At 39.4% G+C, this 19,455-nt stretch overlaps 1 protein-coding gene across 5 annotated transcripts in view; it reads left to right on the top strand.

Annotated features, from left to right (window-relative positions):
- Positions 1-19,455, top strand: part of NCOA2 (nuclear receptor coactivator 2) — a 188,226-nt gene that overhangs the window by 152,282 nt on the left and 16,489 nt on the right. For all 5 annotated transcript variants that reach the window (XM_077186425.1, XM_077186430.1, XM_054636477.2 and 2 more), the window contains 6 exons: positions 7,471-7,681; positions 10,753-10,962; positions 12,717-12,932; positions 13,518-13,647; positions 16,643-16,808; positions 18,667-18,945. In XM_077186425.1, the coding sequence (XP_077042540.1) occupies positions 7,471-7,681; positions 10,753-10,962; positions 12,717-12,932; positions 13,518-13,647; positions 16,643-16,808; positions 18,667-18,945 (1,212 nt within the window). The remainder of the gene's footprint in view (positions 1-7,470; positions 7,682-10,752; positions 10,963-12,716; positions 12,933-13,517; positions 13,648-16,642; positions 16,809-18,666; positions 18,946-19,455) is intronic.

Here is a 19,455-nt window from a genome sequence, read left to right as displayed (position 1 = left end):
TTCTAATGTGTAGACTAGGTTTGAGCTTGTTTATTTTTTTAACCCATTGTATCTTTTTATTATGTGTGCATAAAGACATTTTTGTTTATATTTTCTATATTGTATTGTGAGGCTGAGGAGGGATAGATGACATTTTCTTAACCCTAAGACACAACACTGGATTATCATTTTTTTTATTTGCCCTTTTGGCAGTCTGTTACTAGTAGACAGTTCTTTCAACAGTGGTTATAACCACAAAACATAGAGGCCAAATGTGTCACTGCAGTGTAGATGCAGCATTGTTAAAATCTCAGTTATCCAGGCAACTCCTAAGGTTACTTTGCTGCTTTTGTTTCAACAAAATTTGACAACTATTGCCACTATGTAGGAGCAATTGTGGTTTTTCAATCCTTCCCACACTTTAGGGGAAACCAAGCCAAATTGTACTAATTTCTCCTCATTGAAATTTGCGCTGATTTATCCTCAAGCCTGGATGTTAGTTTAGTTTTCAATAGAACCCTGTATTTTTTAGTGTTTGTAGTGGTAGGGTTTAGATTCTCTTTGAGAACTGATAGTTCATTAGGGTAGAAAAATACAGATATCAAGAAATTCACAGCTAAGCTAGCAAGAATGGCATATTTTTAAATGTCTGATAGATTTCAGTTCCCAGTTCAGATCCTACACATTGAAGTCAGTACTAGATTGAAAGCAGAGATCTTCAATCCTCCAAAATTAGGTACTCAACAAGAATGTAAAAATTGATAATCACAAAAAAATGTATGCCCTTCATCCATAGATCAAAATCATGGCCTTCAGATGGTTTCTTCCCCTAGAATTAAATTTCTAAAAGAATTTAAATTTTCTCTTTCATGATCTCTGTGGAGTACACAAGAAACAGTTTCGCTTACAAACCAATTCTCAGAGAACAGGTTCTGTGCCCTCTAGAACTTTGTTGTCTAGTCCAAGGCAGTCCTACAAACTCCTTTTTTTGCTGATGGAAACACAGAATAATACTCCAGGATTTTCTATTTTTTAATCTTATCCTAATGTGTGTCTAAAAGAGATGAGGTAAGCTGTTCTTTACTGGTATTCTCATTGACAAGTGGTAGCACAGGTGAACAGTTTAAACTAGCTGCTTTACTTTTTCATAGGCAACTTGTGTCTCACCCTAAATGTAAACATGAGACTAACTATAAAACCAGCTTTCAAGAAAGAGACTTCAGTCTCTACAAGCACTGCCAACCTCAAGCAGTTGAAAATCAGGTCTCCTGAATGATGAACTTCGTAAAGTGAATGGTCCATTCATTTTTTATTTTTAGGTTTTATGTTTCTGAGGCTGGGGAGGGATTTGAGGGGGTTGGAGTGTGGGCTGTGGATGTATTGCCTTTTCTTAACATTTGAAGACAGAGTTTATGTCCCAGGAGAGAGAGAACCGGAGGTACAGAAAGGTCTGGGAGTTGGGTTTGTTCAGAAAACCACAAAGCAGTGCAGGAGCTGTGATAAAGTGGTGAGGGCTTCCTCAGCTCCAAGGTATGGAGCAGCCAGTCTTGTCACTGTGATGGAAGACTGCTGGATAATGACAGAAGGGCTTTTGTTGCTCCTGTTGGTTGTAAACAAAACTTTAAAACCCACTTAAAATGCAGTGAAGCCTGGACCTGAATAAACAGAAGTCCAGCATGGAGTAGGAGAGGAAATGGTGGGGAGTACAGAATAATGTAAGTGTTTAACTGTCTGAAGGCCAGGCCTTTAAACAAATAATCACTTTACCCCAATTATAAAATCACTGAAAATATTTAGCATCAAAACTCTTCAGCTTTGGAAGATGGTCTCCCACAGGAAGTGCTCATTGCCTAAATTTAGATCAAAGCTGGAACTATTTAGTACAAGACTAGAACACAGATTCTTGAGCTAAATTCTTCCATCCTCCTGCATCCTTCCCCCTCCTTTTTCCTCCCATATGTAAAAATTAGCCATGTGCTTGTGTTACCTATTTTGCAGGTTTATTTAAAACTTCTCCTCCCTGAGGAATGTTGTATTTTTAAGTAATTAGTCACTGGAGTGTGCAGTTTCTCTGGAAACTGCAGCAGAGCAGCAGTGGGATGGCCTCTACAAGGGAGATCAGTGTGTTGGGAGGCAACAGAGCCATTGCATTTTCTCCTTTTACTTTTGGTGTGACTTTCTGAGCAGGAAATGCTTTGAAGTGCACCACTGTACTAAAAATAGCAGTCTTCTAGGTAGTGTGTTTAAACATACTCTTCTGCAGAGAGCAGCAACTGACAGGAAGCCTTTCTCAAATGGCAGAGAATATTTCCAGCCCTGCTGTACCTTTTTCCCTTCCTTGGTGGGACGATGGTTATCAGGCTTTATTAGGCTGATTGCTGTTTCAGTGACAGCAGCTGTAGGGGAAGGGATGAGAGAGGGACCTGCTGGGGACACTCAGTGGGGTTTTTCCTCCAGCACCAACCGTGGTAAGGCTGTTGCTGTCAAGCACCACAAGTTCTGATATGGCTCAGCACTGTTAGAAAGGGAAGAGAGTGTCCTTCAGCAGTAAACCTGCCTTCTCCTGCTCTCCCTGACTGTCCACTGCCAGGAGCAGCCCCTGTAGTGATCAGGAGGTGGTCAGATGTGGCAGGGACTGGCTGGCAGCTTGGAGGGGAAGGAGAGTGAAAGTACAGGGGAACATTAGAGAAACATCATGAACAATGTTAGATATGGCCTTGCTAAAGTAGCTTGTTCTCTGAGAAATCACCTGGGGGAGCGTGGAATGAAATCCTAATCTCCACAAGTGTACTCTCCTCTTTTTTGTTCAGTAGACCATAAAGACAGGCTGTTTGACAGGGACTTTGCAATGCAACAGTCTGCACAAATGCTGTTCCAGAAATCATCTCAAGTATGTACATTTTTGTCCTAAAACTCAGAAACTGCTCTGGTGTTCCTCACATACTTTATCAACTCTGCTGTATTCATGCTTTATGTGGAAACCAGTATCTTCCCAATACTAGCATATTTTCTCTACACATGCCACTCATCTTTAAAAAACCTATTTCTGGTTTAATAGTCCAGAATCCATTAAGTTCATGAGGAACATTTGTTTCTTCTTGAAATTCTATCAAAACCTTAGAATGGGGATTCCATTTTCTGAATGTCTTTCAATTAGAGCTCTGCTTTCAAATATTAGTCATAGAATAGCTTGATAATTTAATAGGATTTCTAGCCAATTTTATGTTTATTGCAGTTACCAGGGAGAAAAATACCGTATTGGTTCCACTTCTAATTTCCTTTTCCCTTCTTTTTATAATCCTTTGATTTATTGCCAGTTTGGAGCAGGGATTTGGTTTCATTTGCCTCTTATGGTCAAATGCTTCGCCCTTACTTCTGAGGTAGAAGATGAACTAAACTTCAAATTTATGCAAATCAGATGTCGTTTCAAGTTGTGTCCCCACCAAAAGACATCCTGTTGTAAGTCCTTAGAATACAGGGTCACAGTGCAAGCCGTGGGCAATGCCCATGGCAGGAAGGAGATTTCCGGAGGCTTGAGTATCTTATCCAGTCCTTCACAATCCATGGAAGCCAGGCTTTGAAACAGCAACTTCTGTAAACCAAACTTCATGTTGAGGTGCAGCTGCCTTTCTGTACAGCTTCTGTAAGCTCTTAAATTTAATCTGTATTTCTCTATATGACAGGATAAAATAAGTACTTTTTCAAATGCAAAAATATCCCTGAGAATTGTTTGTCTTACGCTTTCTGGCACTTAGTGCCCAACTTCTACAGAGATTGTCATAATTGCATTACTTAGACATAGTGAAAATACCCACACAAGAACTTTCTTGTGATGCTTAGCACTTTATCAGGTGCCTTTTTTTTTTTTTTTAATTCCTGACAAATAATTGTTTCACTGGGAGCTTAGGGTGTGCCTTCTATTTACATAAAATTCAATTTAGGCCATTAACAAAATAAATATAGACTATAACTAAAAGAAAAATCCCTTTAATCTAACCAAGTAAATATTTTAATGCTAGTTTCTGCACATACGGTTCCATTTGATGGTGAGTCTGGAAAGACTTAGGCTAACATCATAAATTTGTGTTAATTCCAAATCTCTTGGAATTTTTGTAGCAGTGGAGAATCCTTATAAAAAATAAAGTTTAAGTATTTAATATTGATTATTCAGCAAAAAAGGAGAAGGTTATGTATTTGGGTTGTTATAATACATCTGTTGTATTTGCCCTTTCTTTGCCACTTCTGAGAGGAATTAGAAACATCTTAGGGAGTGCAGTTTTCTGACACATTTGGATCAATATGTTCTTCATTGGTGTTTTTTTAGGTTTGGTTTTGAGGTTGTTTATATATATATATATATATATATATATCTAGTGTTTGAACAAAGAATTGCAGTAGCCAGAATGCTAAAAGAAAAGATGACACAAAATCCCACATAAAACCAACCAAAAAACCCCCCCTGCAACATATAAAACTTCCCTTTGCTGTTGTCTCAGATCCACGTAATGAAGGCCATATGTCTTAATTCCCCCAAAGAGTACTGAATCATCCTTCTATAATTTATGATGCTCTGTATCAGTCTCTTCTCCTGGCTCTTGCGGTCTTCTTGTAGCAGATCTCCCATCGCTCAAACTGCAGCTCCTATAAACATCACTCATGGCTGTCTCTTGGAGCACCTTTTTGAATCTGCTTATCACCTGTCCCTGCAGTGATTTAGGCTTCATATAATCACTTTTGATTCCTCCTGGCTCAGCCTTTTCTACTGATGTGCTGGGTCCACCCAGCTGCTTGTAATTGCCTGGAAAAGCAGTGGGATCCTCATCAGAGGGATTTGTCAGGAACAGGTAATCTTGGACCAGCCAACCTCTTTTTCTTCAGCAAGAAGGTAGCAGAATTGTTGGCATAAAAGAAATAGTGTGTCAAGGTGTTTAGATTTGAGTAAGGCCCTTTTCCTTATAGCAGGGTAGAGGTGCATGGTCAAGATGAAACTGCTGTGAGTGGTGAGGAAGCTGTTTGGAAATCCCTTCACACACAGTGGTTATTGAAGGATTCACTGTCAAAATGGAGATGCTGCAGGACTCATGCAGCATCTAGAGCTGCTCAGTGTTTTAGTTAACCCAAATGACCTGATGTGACAATGGAGCTTGGTAAAGCTGAGTGTGGCACTTGAATGCGTCTGCAAACACCCTGGAGGACGCAGTTCAGATTCAGCTGCAATGAAGAGATACAGATAGAAAATATTAGAACATGCAGGGTGAATTTATTATCATTAGTCAAGAATAATGTCTCAGTTTTGGTTTTGTTTTTTTTTTAATATGAGGGGAGAAGTGACTAAATAGGAGTTTTTCAGAGCTGTTCTAGAGATCATAGTGATGAAAAGATGAGTGAGAAACAGTAAATGTCATGTAATTAAAAGAATCACATGCTTTTCTGGAATATGCCATCTAAGCATACTATGTGTAGAGGAAATTTTCTGCTTTACTCAGCAGCTATAAGGCTTCATTTTAAGTCCTGTCTTGGACATGGCTTCAGCATAAGTGTGGACCAGCTGAAAGCAATCCACAAGAGCAACAAGAGTAATGAGAGGCCTAGAAAACAGGTTATTTGCTGAAGAAAATTCAGAAGTTGAGATTGTTTGTTCATTTCAGCTTAAAACACAAAAGGGCATATGTTTTCAAATACAGAAAAAGTAAGAAAGGGTGGCACAGTATGTTCTCCAGATTCAAAATATGATTGAAAGGAAGGGTCTAAATATTTGTGTGAGAGATTTTGCATTGAGACTGATAAAAGAAATACAAGAGTAGCAAGGATGGCAGAGTGCCTAAACCAATTCTCCAGGGAAGCTGTGGATTTTCTGTCTCTGGATGTCTTTAACAAGCAACTGTATGAACTTCCATAGGGAATGGCATACACTGATTTTGCCTGGAGGCTTTAAATTTCTTCCAGTCCTCTGATTCTCTGATTGCCTACCATTTTGCCAATAACACCAGCCTCTAGATCAACCACATGCTGCCTTTTAATGGAGTGAATTCCCTCCTCTTTTGCACCATATACTACAATTTATATGACTAGGACATGATGCAGAAATAATAAAAAATAGCACCATGATTATTTGCAGTCTGTCACCCAAAAAAAGCACTTAGCAGTGTAACCTTGGGGCATTTTAGCTACCTTTGAATAAATAGCTGGACTTCCCAGGAGCAGGCTAGATGTGGTGGCAGGGGTTCTGTACAGACTAATGCACAGTGCTTCCTAGCTAGCCTGTGAGAACCTCAGTAGGTATTTAAAGCCATCTCAGGTATTTCTACAGTATCCTGTGATCTTTGGCCTAAGTTTGCTCTCAGTAAGAAGCTCATGATATGGGGAAGGACAAAAAAAAAGCCCAGGAAGAATTGTATTTCAGTTCTGCATGTCTGTGGTGTTATTTCTCAGTTCCCCATCCTTCATGGGTGGCTGCCCACTCTACCTCTCCTCTGTCATTGCACATTTCCTAATGAAGACACTGATTTTGAGTAGATACTTGTTATAAATACTGTTATGAATATTTGTTATAAATACTGCTATGATATATTTACTGCTCAAGATGGTAGTAAACTGAAACTGGACACCCTGTTCTTAATTATTATCCAAGTCTTACCCTTATCACGAGTTTAGGATTGGAGAATATAGTTGCAATGATTTCCACATTTCAGTCAGAAAATTATTTTAATTCTAAGAGGTTTTAGACAGAGAAGCTGACAAAAGAGAATACCAGAGAAAATCAATATATATAAGAAAAACAGCAAGTAATTATGTTAGTGTAAGGTGAACTTAATTTTTCTCCCATCTTTATTTCATTAATTTTCTACTGAATTTAAATGTAAATTCATATGTAGATGTAGATTTCTCTTGTCATATTCTAGAGAAGTTATTTCCAATGATTTGGAAAGTTGGGAGTATAATAAATTCCCAATCCTATGTATATATCTTGCCAGTTAACCTATGTAGAGTTATTCAGTGCTCAGGTTTGGAATATAACAAAGAAAAGGCATATGGGGAATTGATATAGCCATAAAGTAACTTTCTGATTGTATGCTTTTAATCAAGTCATAAAGAGACTAGAAATACAACTGTGCTGAAATAAATAGCAGTCATACCTACATGTACCCCCATCTTCAGCACTCCTGGCTCTCCTGTGATCCCTGCTGTCAGCACTGATCACAGAGTGCACAGGCAGGAATCCCCCTGCTGCCCAAGGTATGGAATCAATGGAATCATACATCCCCAGCGGGGATTTTAAGGATGCCAGTGCCACTCTGGGCTCCCCAGAAGCAAGGGAAAAGCCCTGGGAAGCCTGCCCAGTCCCCTTCCAACAGGTTTGTGAGCTTCCTCCACATCAGGCCTGTTGCCAGACACATCGGAGGCCGCTCGGGTGACACTGGGGGCTGCCCAGCTTGGCCAACAGCAGGCGAGCAGCGACCTGTACTGGGGTTTGTGTGTTCTTTGTTGCAGCCAGGCAGTGAGCTGGATAACCTGGAAGAGATTCTGGATGACCTGCAGAACAGCCAGTTACCACAGCTTTTCCCAGACAGCCGCCCAGGCGTGCCAGCGGGCTCGGTGGACAAGCAAGCCATCATCAATGACCTCATGCAGCTCACCAGTGACAGCAGCCCCAGCGCGGCAGTGGCCACCCAGAAACCAGCAATGAGGATTTCACAGAGCAGTGAGTGCCCCCGGCCTCCACACGCCTACACCGGGCTGGGGATAGCGCAGTGCGGGGTCGTGGTGCCCCCGGTCAGGGTCAGCCGGGGAGGAGCTGGGCAGCTCCCGGTCCTGGGCAGTGTTGTGTGGTGACAGAGCGCCACCTGCGGTCCTCGCAGCTCCAGGCACACGGGAGCCGTGTCTAGCTCACACAGCCTGGAAGTCTGTGTCCCCAGAGAGGTGTTCAGGGATACCCTCAAATCAAACATGCCCCCCTGCAGTGACAGGTGACACTGCTGTTGGGAGGGCTTTGGCACGGAGAGCGCGTGCATCTTCTTGCGATGCAGGTCGTTCCTTCCTGGCAGCTTTTCTAAGCATGAAGGGGAGTCTTCTTCTAAAACCACAAGATTAATAGAAGGACAGAAGATTAAGAATGGCCAACTTTAATTTGAGATTGTGGCTTTTAGTTGAGTCACTTCCAGCTGACGGCTTTCCTTAACCTTATTAATCGGCTTACAAACCAGCATTGAAACATTGGTTTGCCATCATAACATACTGGAAAGCAAGCAAGACAAGAGTCTTATCAAGTACTAATGTTGAATGAAATAGCATAAAAAACCACTGCTTCATTTTTTGCTCCTGTTGGCTAGGATGGCTGCATCTGTTTACTTCGTTAGATATGCTCTGTGTTTTTTTCTTATAAAACATAGGGTTTAGATAATATTTTTAGTCATTCTAATAATAAAAAGAGCCACTTTCAAATTCACTCAAATTACTTAGAAATGTTTAGATAAATACTAATATTCTATCAATGAATATTAGTGTGTAAATTCGTATTAAGGCCACTTCAGATTCTTAAGTTATCACTTCTTATCCATGTTGCTCAAAGATGCTTGGGTTTAATGTACTTGCTTTTGTGAGTATAGAGGTACTAACAGCAGCACCTCAAAAGCTCAGAAGGCAATCTCTGTGCATGTGAAGTCTTCAGCATATTCTTCCTGAAGTAAGGTCTGTTTGTCCTTCCAGCCTTTTGGCTTTCTAGGGGTAGCCTAGCTTTAAATCTGCTTTTAAAGCTACTGGCAGTACAGTAACAGTATGACTGTAAATGAGAGTGGCTTCATGGTTAGCATCAGTTCTGTAAAAGCAGCATCCTGTTTGCCATCTAAATTAAAACCCTAAAATATTTTCCCCCAGCTTACTCTTGTGTCTGTGCCTGATTCCCTTAGGAATTTGTGCCTTCTGTTCAGTAGAAGAGCACGCAGAAAACAGGTCCACAGAAAAAATGAGGGGTCTCTCATATTGCTCACAAAAAACCAATGTAGAATAAATGTCAAATCATATACAATTCCAAAAGCAATTTGGGGTTTTTATGGTTGTTTTTTTTCTGATTAAATAACCAACTTTAATTTTACAGGTTATAATGAATTGCATTTATTTTCAACAGACAAATACTTTTGCCTGTTGAAAAATAGAAAAGCTGCTAGATCTGCCAAATTGTTATATGGGGGTTAGGGAGCCTCCTTCAGTCCCATCCTGACAAAGAGTAGAATAAGCAGGAGGTGATGTGATCTAAGCACCAGCAGAGCTCATCAGCTGTGTTGTTGTTTTGTGCTGCATTTCCAGAATTCCTTTTTGTAATATTAGTTGATGCTGGCAAATCTACACATAAAATAACTCATTTATCTATGTGATGTGTCAAACTTCTGGAGCAAACTGTTCTGAAATTGTCACTGAAGTTCAATTTTGCTTCAGTCCTTAGACTTTGTGATACCCCTAATCTTGAGAAAGTAATTTTTGCTTCATAAGTAAGTTTTGTTTGCTTAGTTGAACAGGCAGACAAGACAAAACTTAAATCTCATGTTTAGAAGTTAGGTGTATGTGATGTATTTTCTGTACACACATATAAGCAAATACACCTGGCAGAGAACTTACATTGAAAAAATACGTGTTCCTGTAGTCTGGTTTTACAAAATAAAAGCCAGAAACCTCGGTTGTGAGATATTTTTGTGCATTTTAATAAATTTGCTAAAACTCATCTTAAGTTTTCAGATTCAAAAGTAGCACTACTTCAGTCTAAAATAAGAAAGTATTAATTTAACTTCTCAGTAATGTGATGAACACAAAAATGCAGAAGTGCCTCTTCTATGGGAAGCTATCAGAAAGTATTGCAAATCATATTTTCACAAAAATGTTTAATTTACTTGCATGTATTTCATGGGTATGATTGGAAGTGGAATCAAAGCTACAAGGTCAGTGTTTGATTCATGTTTGAGAGCTACTTGAGCACACAGAGGATGCTTTCATGCATTGGAACATTGCCCAAAGACCAGCTGAGCCAGATGCTTGCCAGTCACAGTCTGAAATTCACTTTGCTGAGGCAGTCTGCTGTTTTATTTGCAGAGGCTGATTTTAAAGGCATACCCCAGAAGGAAGTAGTTACATAAAGTAACCATCAAGGATGGTTCTTTTTTACCAGAATATTATGGTGGCACAGCTCTGATTCTGGGCTGGTTTATAGTTGTTGCTGAATCACAGAAGTATTTATTTTTATTAATGACAAAAAATGTAAAACCCAAAAAATTAAGAGGGACATGTTAAAATAGGGCTGTGGGATCCAGTATAGAGTCAGTCTGTCCTTAATTTTGAAAACTTCTTCAGGGGCATAGCTTGTGCTGGTAAACTCTCCAAACTGAGGTAATTCCTAACAATCTGCCTCTGGATGGCATCTGCATGCAATTACAGACCTACTAGGTATAAGATTAATTGACAGTAGTATGCACATCACATAGTGGTATATTTTGCTGTAGTGGCTCTTTTGTCAGTTAACTAGCATAATTTAAAGGTTTTTTTTAAATATACATCATATCTGGTTTGTGTTTAGTGTCAGAATGTTCCATTTTGAAATTTATATTTAAATGTCAAGAAGGGATGTTTCTCAGACAGATATGGAGTGAGTAAATTATGCAACATTAAATAGCTGAACCCAAGAGCTTTAATTGTGTCTAGGTTCTTTTTTTTTTTTTTTTTTTTTTAACCCAGTGAAGTTTCCATTCTTTTAACTTTGCTTTTTTTTCCTTTGCTCCTCCTGTCTAGCTTTTAATAACCCACGAGCAGGGCAACTGGGCAGGTTATTACCAAACCAGAATCTACCACTTGACATAACACTGCAGAACCCAACAGGTGCAGGAACTTTCCCACCCATAAGAACGAGTAGCCCCTACTCAGTGATACCTCAGCCGGGACTGATGGGCAGGAATGAAGGGATGATAGGAAGTCAAGGAACTTTGGGCAACAGCAGTGCAGGTAAGATGATTTTCCATTTTTTTTTTATAAATATACTCGAGTAACAGGCTCTAGCATGTGCAGCTTAACACTGGGGTTAATACCAGTGCAGATTATTACTCTCCATGAAGTCTGTTTTGTGGGATGTTATGAATTGTCATATTTATTTTGAATTTCTCTGTCTGCATATTTTTAGTCCTGCCTTTTATGCACTGCTTTTTACCTACCTATAGAGATGAGTCTTTAAAAACAAAATCATGGGCAATACTGTTGCCCTTATGATGTTGGCTTTTCCCTCAATTATTCTTTACTTAGTAGGCTTAGCTCCTTTTTGAGAACCATCAGATGTTGCAATTAACGACATGGTCACCTAATAAGGAACAAACATATAGCCTGTTTGACAAGAAAAGTCTGGTTGATGGATTTATTTCAACTAGTGCATAATCTGAGATTGTGCAAGTGTGCAACAACCACTGTAAGAGCTCTGAGTAAATAAATGGGCATTGTAAATCCTCTCAGCTGGCTATTTGGTGTCAAATTTGTGTATTTTGTTGGCATCAGTATTAAAAGAGACATGCAGCCAAAGGCTGAAATATTTTATTTAAGCAGTTTAGAGATCAACTTGCATTCTTTCAAGTGTCCTCTTACTTTCATGTTCTGTATACATGTTAGAGAATTTTATTCATCTTATGTATACAAGTTAGAGAATATTATTGTGTCCCTGCCTTGCTCTAGCACAGCACATCTTTCATCTGATAGAATATGTACACAAATGGACTGAACCTGAGGATGTAACACTAAAGCAAATTTTGTACAGCAGCTGAAACTCTTCAGAGGGTTTTTCTCAGGTTATATGTCACCAAATATTTGAACTGATAAGTAATAAGTGTTTGTGTGGCTTTTAGTATTCATTTAGGGATTTTGCATAATGCAACTGAAAAAACCAATTTGAACCACTAGTCCAACCTGAAATCAGGGTTTTATCTACTCTCTTGACTGGTATAAAATTGAAATGTATAACTGTGACTGCCATCTTTGGGCCTTGGGGATTTTTGTGTTTGGTTTTGCTTGAGGCTTTTTGGCTACTGTCATTGTAGTAGTCTATATATTCCAAGTGTAAATAAAACGTATCAGTTGTTTACAGTAGATGTGGGAGGACTTCCCCTCTAATAACGGTAATGAACTTCAGCATCTATCGGAAAGTTCCTGTGAGTAATTTCCCTGCACTGTACATTCGTCTGAGATTATCTGGGTGAGCCCTGAAGCTCTGAAAGCTCTGGGCTCCAAGTGAAAGAAGTCACCAAAAGATGTTTGCAGAACACAAATTGATACCCAATCCTTCTAATTTGTAAGTGTGTTTAGTGTTAGCACGTTGTTACTCAAGTCCCCATTCTCACTTAGCACTAGGAAAGTAAAGCACTGACACCCATCAGCAAACGTGATTCATTTCCTGAGGAAGGAAGTTCAGGCTATCCACACACCCTCAGCACCTGTCGCAGACCACATGTGGGAACACTTACCCCGAGCAGCATTTCAGCAATGATAAAAGAGTCTTCCTCTTGTGAGATGTATCACAGTCTGCAGTCCCTCAACTAAGCAGTGTAAGGCATCATTCTGCAGCTTTGCACATCTGGATGGGCAGTTGTGGTGGTAAAGAGTGCTCTGAGTGAAACTACTACATTGGTATTGCTGAAAATGCAGCTCCTCAGGCAGCAGTGGTGTTAAGGCCGTTCTGATCATGTGCTGGTGCCTGAGTGTGTTTGGCTTTTGCACAGGAATGATTGGTGGCAATGCCCCTCGGCCTGCCATGGCCTCTGGAGACTGGGGCAGCCAGGCCCCCGCGGTGAGGGTGAGCTGCGCGCCCACGGCCGGCGCCATGAACCGGCCCGTGCAAGCAGGCATGATCCGCAACCCCACAGCCAGCATCCCCCTGAGACCCAGCAGCCAGCCTGGCCCAAGGCAGATGCTTCCATCTCAGGTCATGAATATGGGTAAGTCACACCTGGAGCTGTTCAGTTTGGCACACGCTGGATTGTTAAAGATGAAGCAGGAGAAAAAAAGGAAAGTAAGAAATCCTCCGTTCATTTAGAGATTTGATAAGAGCCATACTTCACCGTGGAATTTTCCTGTGGACCTGGGAAAGAAGGTGTCTAAAATGCTCCACAGTTGTGTGGCCAGAGAAAGAGGACATGAAGTTGCTTTGGTTCGCTAAGGACTGTGGAGTTTTTTTAGACCAAATGCTGTGGCATGATAATTGATCCTGGTCACTTTTAAAGCAAGTGCATTATAATACTGACTCTATGTACAGTCTTTTTCTTATGCTTGTCTTATTCATTTTTGCATCTATGATGTTGTATCTGCTATTTTATAATTTTGAACCACTTTCAGAATACTCATACTTTCTCAAAATTTAAAAGCAAATTTTAACAAAGGAATAATATTGCTTTTAAGTGTAATATTGCTGTAGTCTTAATGCTTTAGTTTGCTTTTACCATAACATAGGAACTCAATTGAAAGAACTAACATGCAAGTAGCTTCTCTTCAGAAAAGTTATATGGTTGTTTTTTCTTGATTAGGGCCATCTGAATTGGAAATGAACATGGGAGGACCTCAGTATAGCCAACAGCAGGCACCTCCAAATCAAACTGCACCGTGGCCAGACAGCATCTTGCCTATAGAACAGGCAACTTTCGGTAATCAGAACAGGTGAGTCTTGGTGTCACATCAGAACACAGAGAGATTTTGCAGGCCTTTAATTTACACCCCTCATGAAAAGAAAGTTCTGCATAGAACGTTCACCAAATGTAAATCAATTTAATTGTTGTAATATTTTGTGCTCACGAAATGTATGTGTGTTCCAGTAATATTTATAAATGCTCTCTTTACCATGTAATGTGCTGAATGAATTGAAAGTTCTGTATCACAGTGAATGCTGCCAGCACTTGAGGTATAGTTGCACCATTTTTCACCTCTGGAGCATTAATGTGGGCATGATTCTGTCTGATTTTGCTGATCTTGTTGTTAACAATTACACTTAACACTAAATGTGGAAGAGTGCCAGTAGTACTAGCCATGACTGTGTAGTCATAATATCTGTCCCTTCCTGCAGCAGGGTAGCATTTTAAGTGATGTAGGACATGGTTAATTATGTTTTGTTTGGGTTCTTTTAATTGACCTAAATTCTGTAAAAGAGGAGGAAGGAAAGATGAAGTGAAAGGAAGGCTGCCTCTTCCCTGAAGTTAGCTCCTCCTCAGGTAATCAGAACTGCAGTTTGGTCACAGCTCATTAACTCATATGTAGTGTATTCATAACTTCATTCATCATCAAGACTTTTAAGTGATGGTGCAACTGTTATAAGCAGCTTACACTTCTTAAAAAAGAGCCATGTCTTCTCCAAAAGGTCTGCAGCTTGCTTTAGAGAGACTGTTTGTATGTGGAATGTCTAAGGAAGGCAAAATGGACAAGCAAGTGCAAAATATTAAGATATTTTCAATTGTGTAAGTAGTAAATTGAGGGATCACTGAAGAGAAAATTAGGTGGCTACATTTGGAAAAACAATATGTTTGAAAAAAAGTTTATCTTCTGACTACATTCTCTTAATTTTCATTGGGATGCCCGATAATATTACCCATAAATACACCTGGCATTTTCTTTGTATTATTCCATGCTTTTTGAGATGTTTCCTGGTGTTTCCCTCAGTTAGCATATCCATATGCAAAATGAAGGGTTTGTATAACTGAATTATTCACTTAAAAAACTACACCTTAAAAGAAAATACAGGGTCATGTCTGGTCAGCAAGCCAGGCAGTTAATTCTTCCATTTTTTTACCTTTGCATTTGTCACAATTTCCTTATTTCCATATAGTTAATTTCCTTATAGCTGAAGATAATGGAAAAAATCCCCATTGCATTGCTTCTGAAAGTACCAATATTTTGATCATTTACACCCCAGCCAGAGACGATTAATTGGTTGATGCTGCCATTTCTTGCTTTATTAATCCCCAAGATGGCTATTTTTATAATCTGATGGTTGCCATGTATTAATTGAGTTAATTTAATACATTAATTTTTAATTCTTAAATTAAAAATTAAAATTTTCCTTGTGGTATATAAAAGAAATGGAGAATTGTAAGTAATTGTCATTTCTTAATATAGAGAATTTGACAAATGTTTTCGTTTTCTTTATCATGTGTGTTCAGACTCATTTGCAATTTCAGAGAGGGTTTTTTGCTAGCCTCATCAACTGTTTTTCCATATAATAGATCCCTTCTTAGAAGTTATCTTTAGAGTTTGTAAGCAATTTGAATCAAAGTAATTTTTTTCCTCTTTCTTTTTTGCTGATTTATAACTTCATCTATGAGAATTAGAAAAATTTCTTTAAGTATGAGTTTGATTAATACTTTGCAATGTTTTAAAGGTGTGTCATACATCCTTCCTATTTTTTTTTTTACTGTCTGGGATCCAATTAAAAAGAATATATTTTTATTAGTTTTCCTGCCTGCCACACTGAGTTCATTCAGTGTGCAGCCTGATGATGCAGCTCTCCTGCTTAGCTTTGACATAGAGATTAGACTTCCATGGCAACCATATATCTCATTATGGAAACTAAATACACAAACATGTTTCTTTGTTTTTTTCTAAACAGACATGTAGAAAGGGTTCACATACAGTGCTTTTCCTCCCTTCATGGGTGACAGCTTTTGTTGTCTCTGAGTCATTATCTGGGATGGGATTCTTCCACGATGTGCATATTGTAGCTGCCCTTGCCTGCAGAATGCTCTGCTCTTTTTTATTTTCTGTTGCAGTTTTGTGGTAGCGTGCGTGAAGCAGGGCAGGTGTGTGAACTGCAGCACAAAAACATGTCATTTGGCTGCAGATAAGGTGTTATTTCAGATTTAGTTTGTTTCTCAGGAAGTTTTGTCCTTTGAGTTTATAACAAACCTTTATTCTGCCTTTGTAACTGCAAGTGTGCTTCGCATACAAATTCAGGGGTGAGGTAAGCAGGATTTATAGAGTCATCACATGCTTCCTGACAGTACCCAAGTTCTTGCTGATGCCTTTCCAAGGCACATAACCAAGTGTATAAACTGATACCCAAGTGTGCATTTGGGGTAAGCTGATGCAGTGTTTTGCTGCAAGCAAAAAGGGGAATGTCCTTTTATCCCTTCTCCTGCATGCCCAGCTCTTCCAGATGTTCAGTTTTTGAGAGCTCAGAAATCCATGGACCCATCTGTGACCTCTCTGGCTTGTTTAGCCTGACAGAAAACCAGCTAAGGGGAGAGTCTATGGAAATGAGTACTACTTGTGGTAGTATACTTGATCTGACATGAGACATTCAAAATTACAACTAGTTTGAAAATTTTTAGTAGTTATTTATCCTTCTGTCTTCAGTGACTATATTCTATACTGACTTCTCAGTTTCTCTGTTGACCCTGTATAATGCAGTCAGCACTAGGGCTACCTTTATTGGGCTTTCCTGCTTGTCAGATACACCACCCTTGTAAGGTCTTGACAAGCATTAATCATTTAGTTACTTCTTTGGGTAGCACAACTTCCACCCAAGATAACTTTCTAACCAAAATTGGCAGCAATTAAAATAATTTCTGTCTCTACTTGTTAGTTCAGTTTGAGTACTAATCCTCTGATATTATTTCATGTTTTCTAGCAGCTGTTTACCAACCCTGTGTTCATGTTTTCACAGGCAACCGTTTGGCAGCTCACCAGATGATCTCTTGTGTAATCATCCTTCATCAGAGTCACCAAGTGATGAGGGTGCTCTCCTGGATCAGCTTTACATGGCATTAAGGAATTTTGATGGTTTAGAAGAAATCGACAGGGCTCTAGGAATACCAGAACTAGTGAGCCAGGTATACTGGACATGGTATTTTGCATATATTAGATATTGCTCTTTTAAAATATATTGTCAAGGTGGAGTTGAAAAAGTTGAGAACACTTCTTGCAAGCTAGGATAGTGGTCCATTTAATGGCTCAGTGTCACCTGAAAACTTTCCCTCAGCCCCTGGTTTAGTCTTTCTTCCTCTCCCCTGCCACCCCCCTCACCTAGATCTCCTTCTTCTGACCTGCTTTATGCAACTAAACTGACCAAAACAAAAAAATGTTGGTCAGAGGAACAGCTGTAGGGGGACAAAAGGTAAGATCATGGCCAGCAACAGAATATAGGAAAGAGGACAATAAGAGCATGAAGACCTAGGAGCCAAGGGAGCAGGATCAAGAGTTTAGTGTGATGGGGGCAACAAGCTTTTGGATTAGCAAACCTGAGATGTATAAATTCACCCATGGTTTTTTCCTTAGTTGATTAATGTGTGTTAAGGGATGAGATTTATCTGAGGCAGCTGATTCCATTCCAAGCACTTAAACTGTAATTTTTTTTTTCAAATTTTGAGCATGCTTGCTGCACTTTGCTTTTTCATCCATTCTTCCCCACAGTTATTTTTGTTGACTTCCACGTACTTCTTGCCTGTTTCAGTCTAATATGGTGCAAAAAAAAAAGTGGTAAAAATGAAAGTATTTTGAGTAAAAGTTAGTTCCTAACATTTCTGGCATTAGAATTTTATTTCCAAAATCATTATATGTCTGTACAATGACTTAATATTCTCAGAGGAACCTGCAATCCCCATTTCATTTCCCAGCACTCATCAGCACCCTGAGCATAGCTGTGAACTAGCTCTGCATTTTAGATATGAAATAGGGCCAATGAAATTCTGCTTTGAACATGAGAAAGCTATCTCCAAGCCTATTTGGTACAACACAGAAGTCAGTGAGGTGTAGAGCTGGAGATAGAATTTATTGGTGAACTTCAATTTTGCACTATGAAACTTTCATGCTATATTATATAGGTTTTGGAATGCCACCACCAAAAATATTAATAATGGTTTATTTCAAACTAAGCAGTAAATATGTTTCTATTTAATTAATAATTCAGTGGAAACAGTTAAAGGATCTTGCAGATAAGAGGACTGCTTCATTTTAAAACATGTTTTTTAAAATAGTCTTCAAACATTGTACAGCAGCTTGAAGACTTTCTTTCATGAGGGCACTGAAATTTAGATTAACTTCATTTTCAAGGTCAGTGTGGAATAAGCTATAAAATTATTCTGGCTAGAGCAAATATTAGGGGAGTATCTAGAATTGAATTCAGAATTGTGTTAGTTTATTTATGCTAATGGATAATCAGTTAGTGCAAAAGTGCCCTGAAAGAATTAGGCAGTCTGTTCACATTAGCTTCTGTAATAGTTTCAGGCATCTTTATTTGAAGTCATTATTTTGTTAAAAGATACTGATAAAAATCTACTTATTCATTTGTAATACCTTTGAATTTATTTCAGATTCAATGGCAAAAATATGGTAGCATCACTTCATTTAGATCTAGCATTTGTCATTTCAGGTTTTTATTCATTAGAAGAGTAATGCAATGTCTGTGTAAAGAACACAAGAAAGATTATGGGGTTTTATAAAGAAAAAAACAGCATAACAAAGAAAAGAGAGAGGAGGAATTTGTCTCCATGAATATATTTTGATAATCAAATATGCAATTCTGCTTATTTTTAAGTTTTATATTGAGCTAAAGAAAGCTAATGTAATTTTCTGTTTCAAAACATTCCCATCCTAGAAGGTTGTTTTCGCAGGCTGTCCGTATTAGTCCCATATAATCCTCTGGAAAGCCGTGTCCCACCAACTGTTCCTGTTGTTGGTGTGTTTCTGCAGAGCCAAGCTGTCGACCCCGAGACGTTCCCGAGCCAGGAGTCCAGCATGCTGCTGGAGCAGAAGGCTCCGGTGTTCTCGCAGCAGTACGCGGCGCAGGCGCAGATGGCGCAGGGCAGCTACGCGCCCATGCAGGAGCCCGGCTTCCACGGCATGGGGCAGCGCCCGGGATACACCGCCCTGCGCATGCAGCCCCGGCCCGGCCTGCGCCCCGCCGGCATCGTGCAGAACCAGCCCAACCAGCTGCGCCTCCAGCTGCAGCACCGGCTCCAGGCGCAGCAGGTACGGCCCCGTCCGTGCCCTGCTCTCTCTCCTGGGCGGCACGCGCGGTCAGCTTGCTCCAAAGAGAGCGGGTCTTGCTTCATTCCACTTCTAGGCTAAAATCTAACAGGAGCCACAATGAGTTTTGACAAGATAGTGCCTTGCTCATTCTCTTTTTTGACCTTCTTTTTTGGCACCTTCACATTGTTCTTTGTACAATACAAGAATCTTTTATTTAAGTCTAGTATTTAAATCTAGTAAGTCTACTATTTAAGTCTAGTATTTAGGTCTAGGTCTCACTAAGTCTTTGAGCAAGGTTACATTGGTGCTTTTTGTTATATTCGTCTTTTTTCTATTTGCTGTATCTTGACTCTTCTGCCAATCTAACTGCTTTTATTCTGCCTGTTGCCTACATCCTTTTTTTTCCCTTGGCCTGCTTTTGAGAATTAAGTTCTTGTTTCTTGTTTTGTTTTTAAATACATAGGTTTGTAGTACTGTCAGTGAGATATCAATGCTTATAGTATTTAAGGA

Source organism: Agelaius phoeniceus, chromosome 1, assembly GCF_051311805.1.
Source record: "Agelaius phoeniceus isolate bAgePho1 chromosome 1, bAgePho1.hap1, whole genome shotgun sequence".
NCBI lineage: Eukaryota > Metazoa > Chordata > Aves > Passeriformes > Icteridae > Agelaius > Agelaius phoeniceus.
The sequence above is the reverse complement of the archived record's forward strand: the minus strand, read 5'-3'. Positions and strand labels throughout refer to the sequence as shown.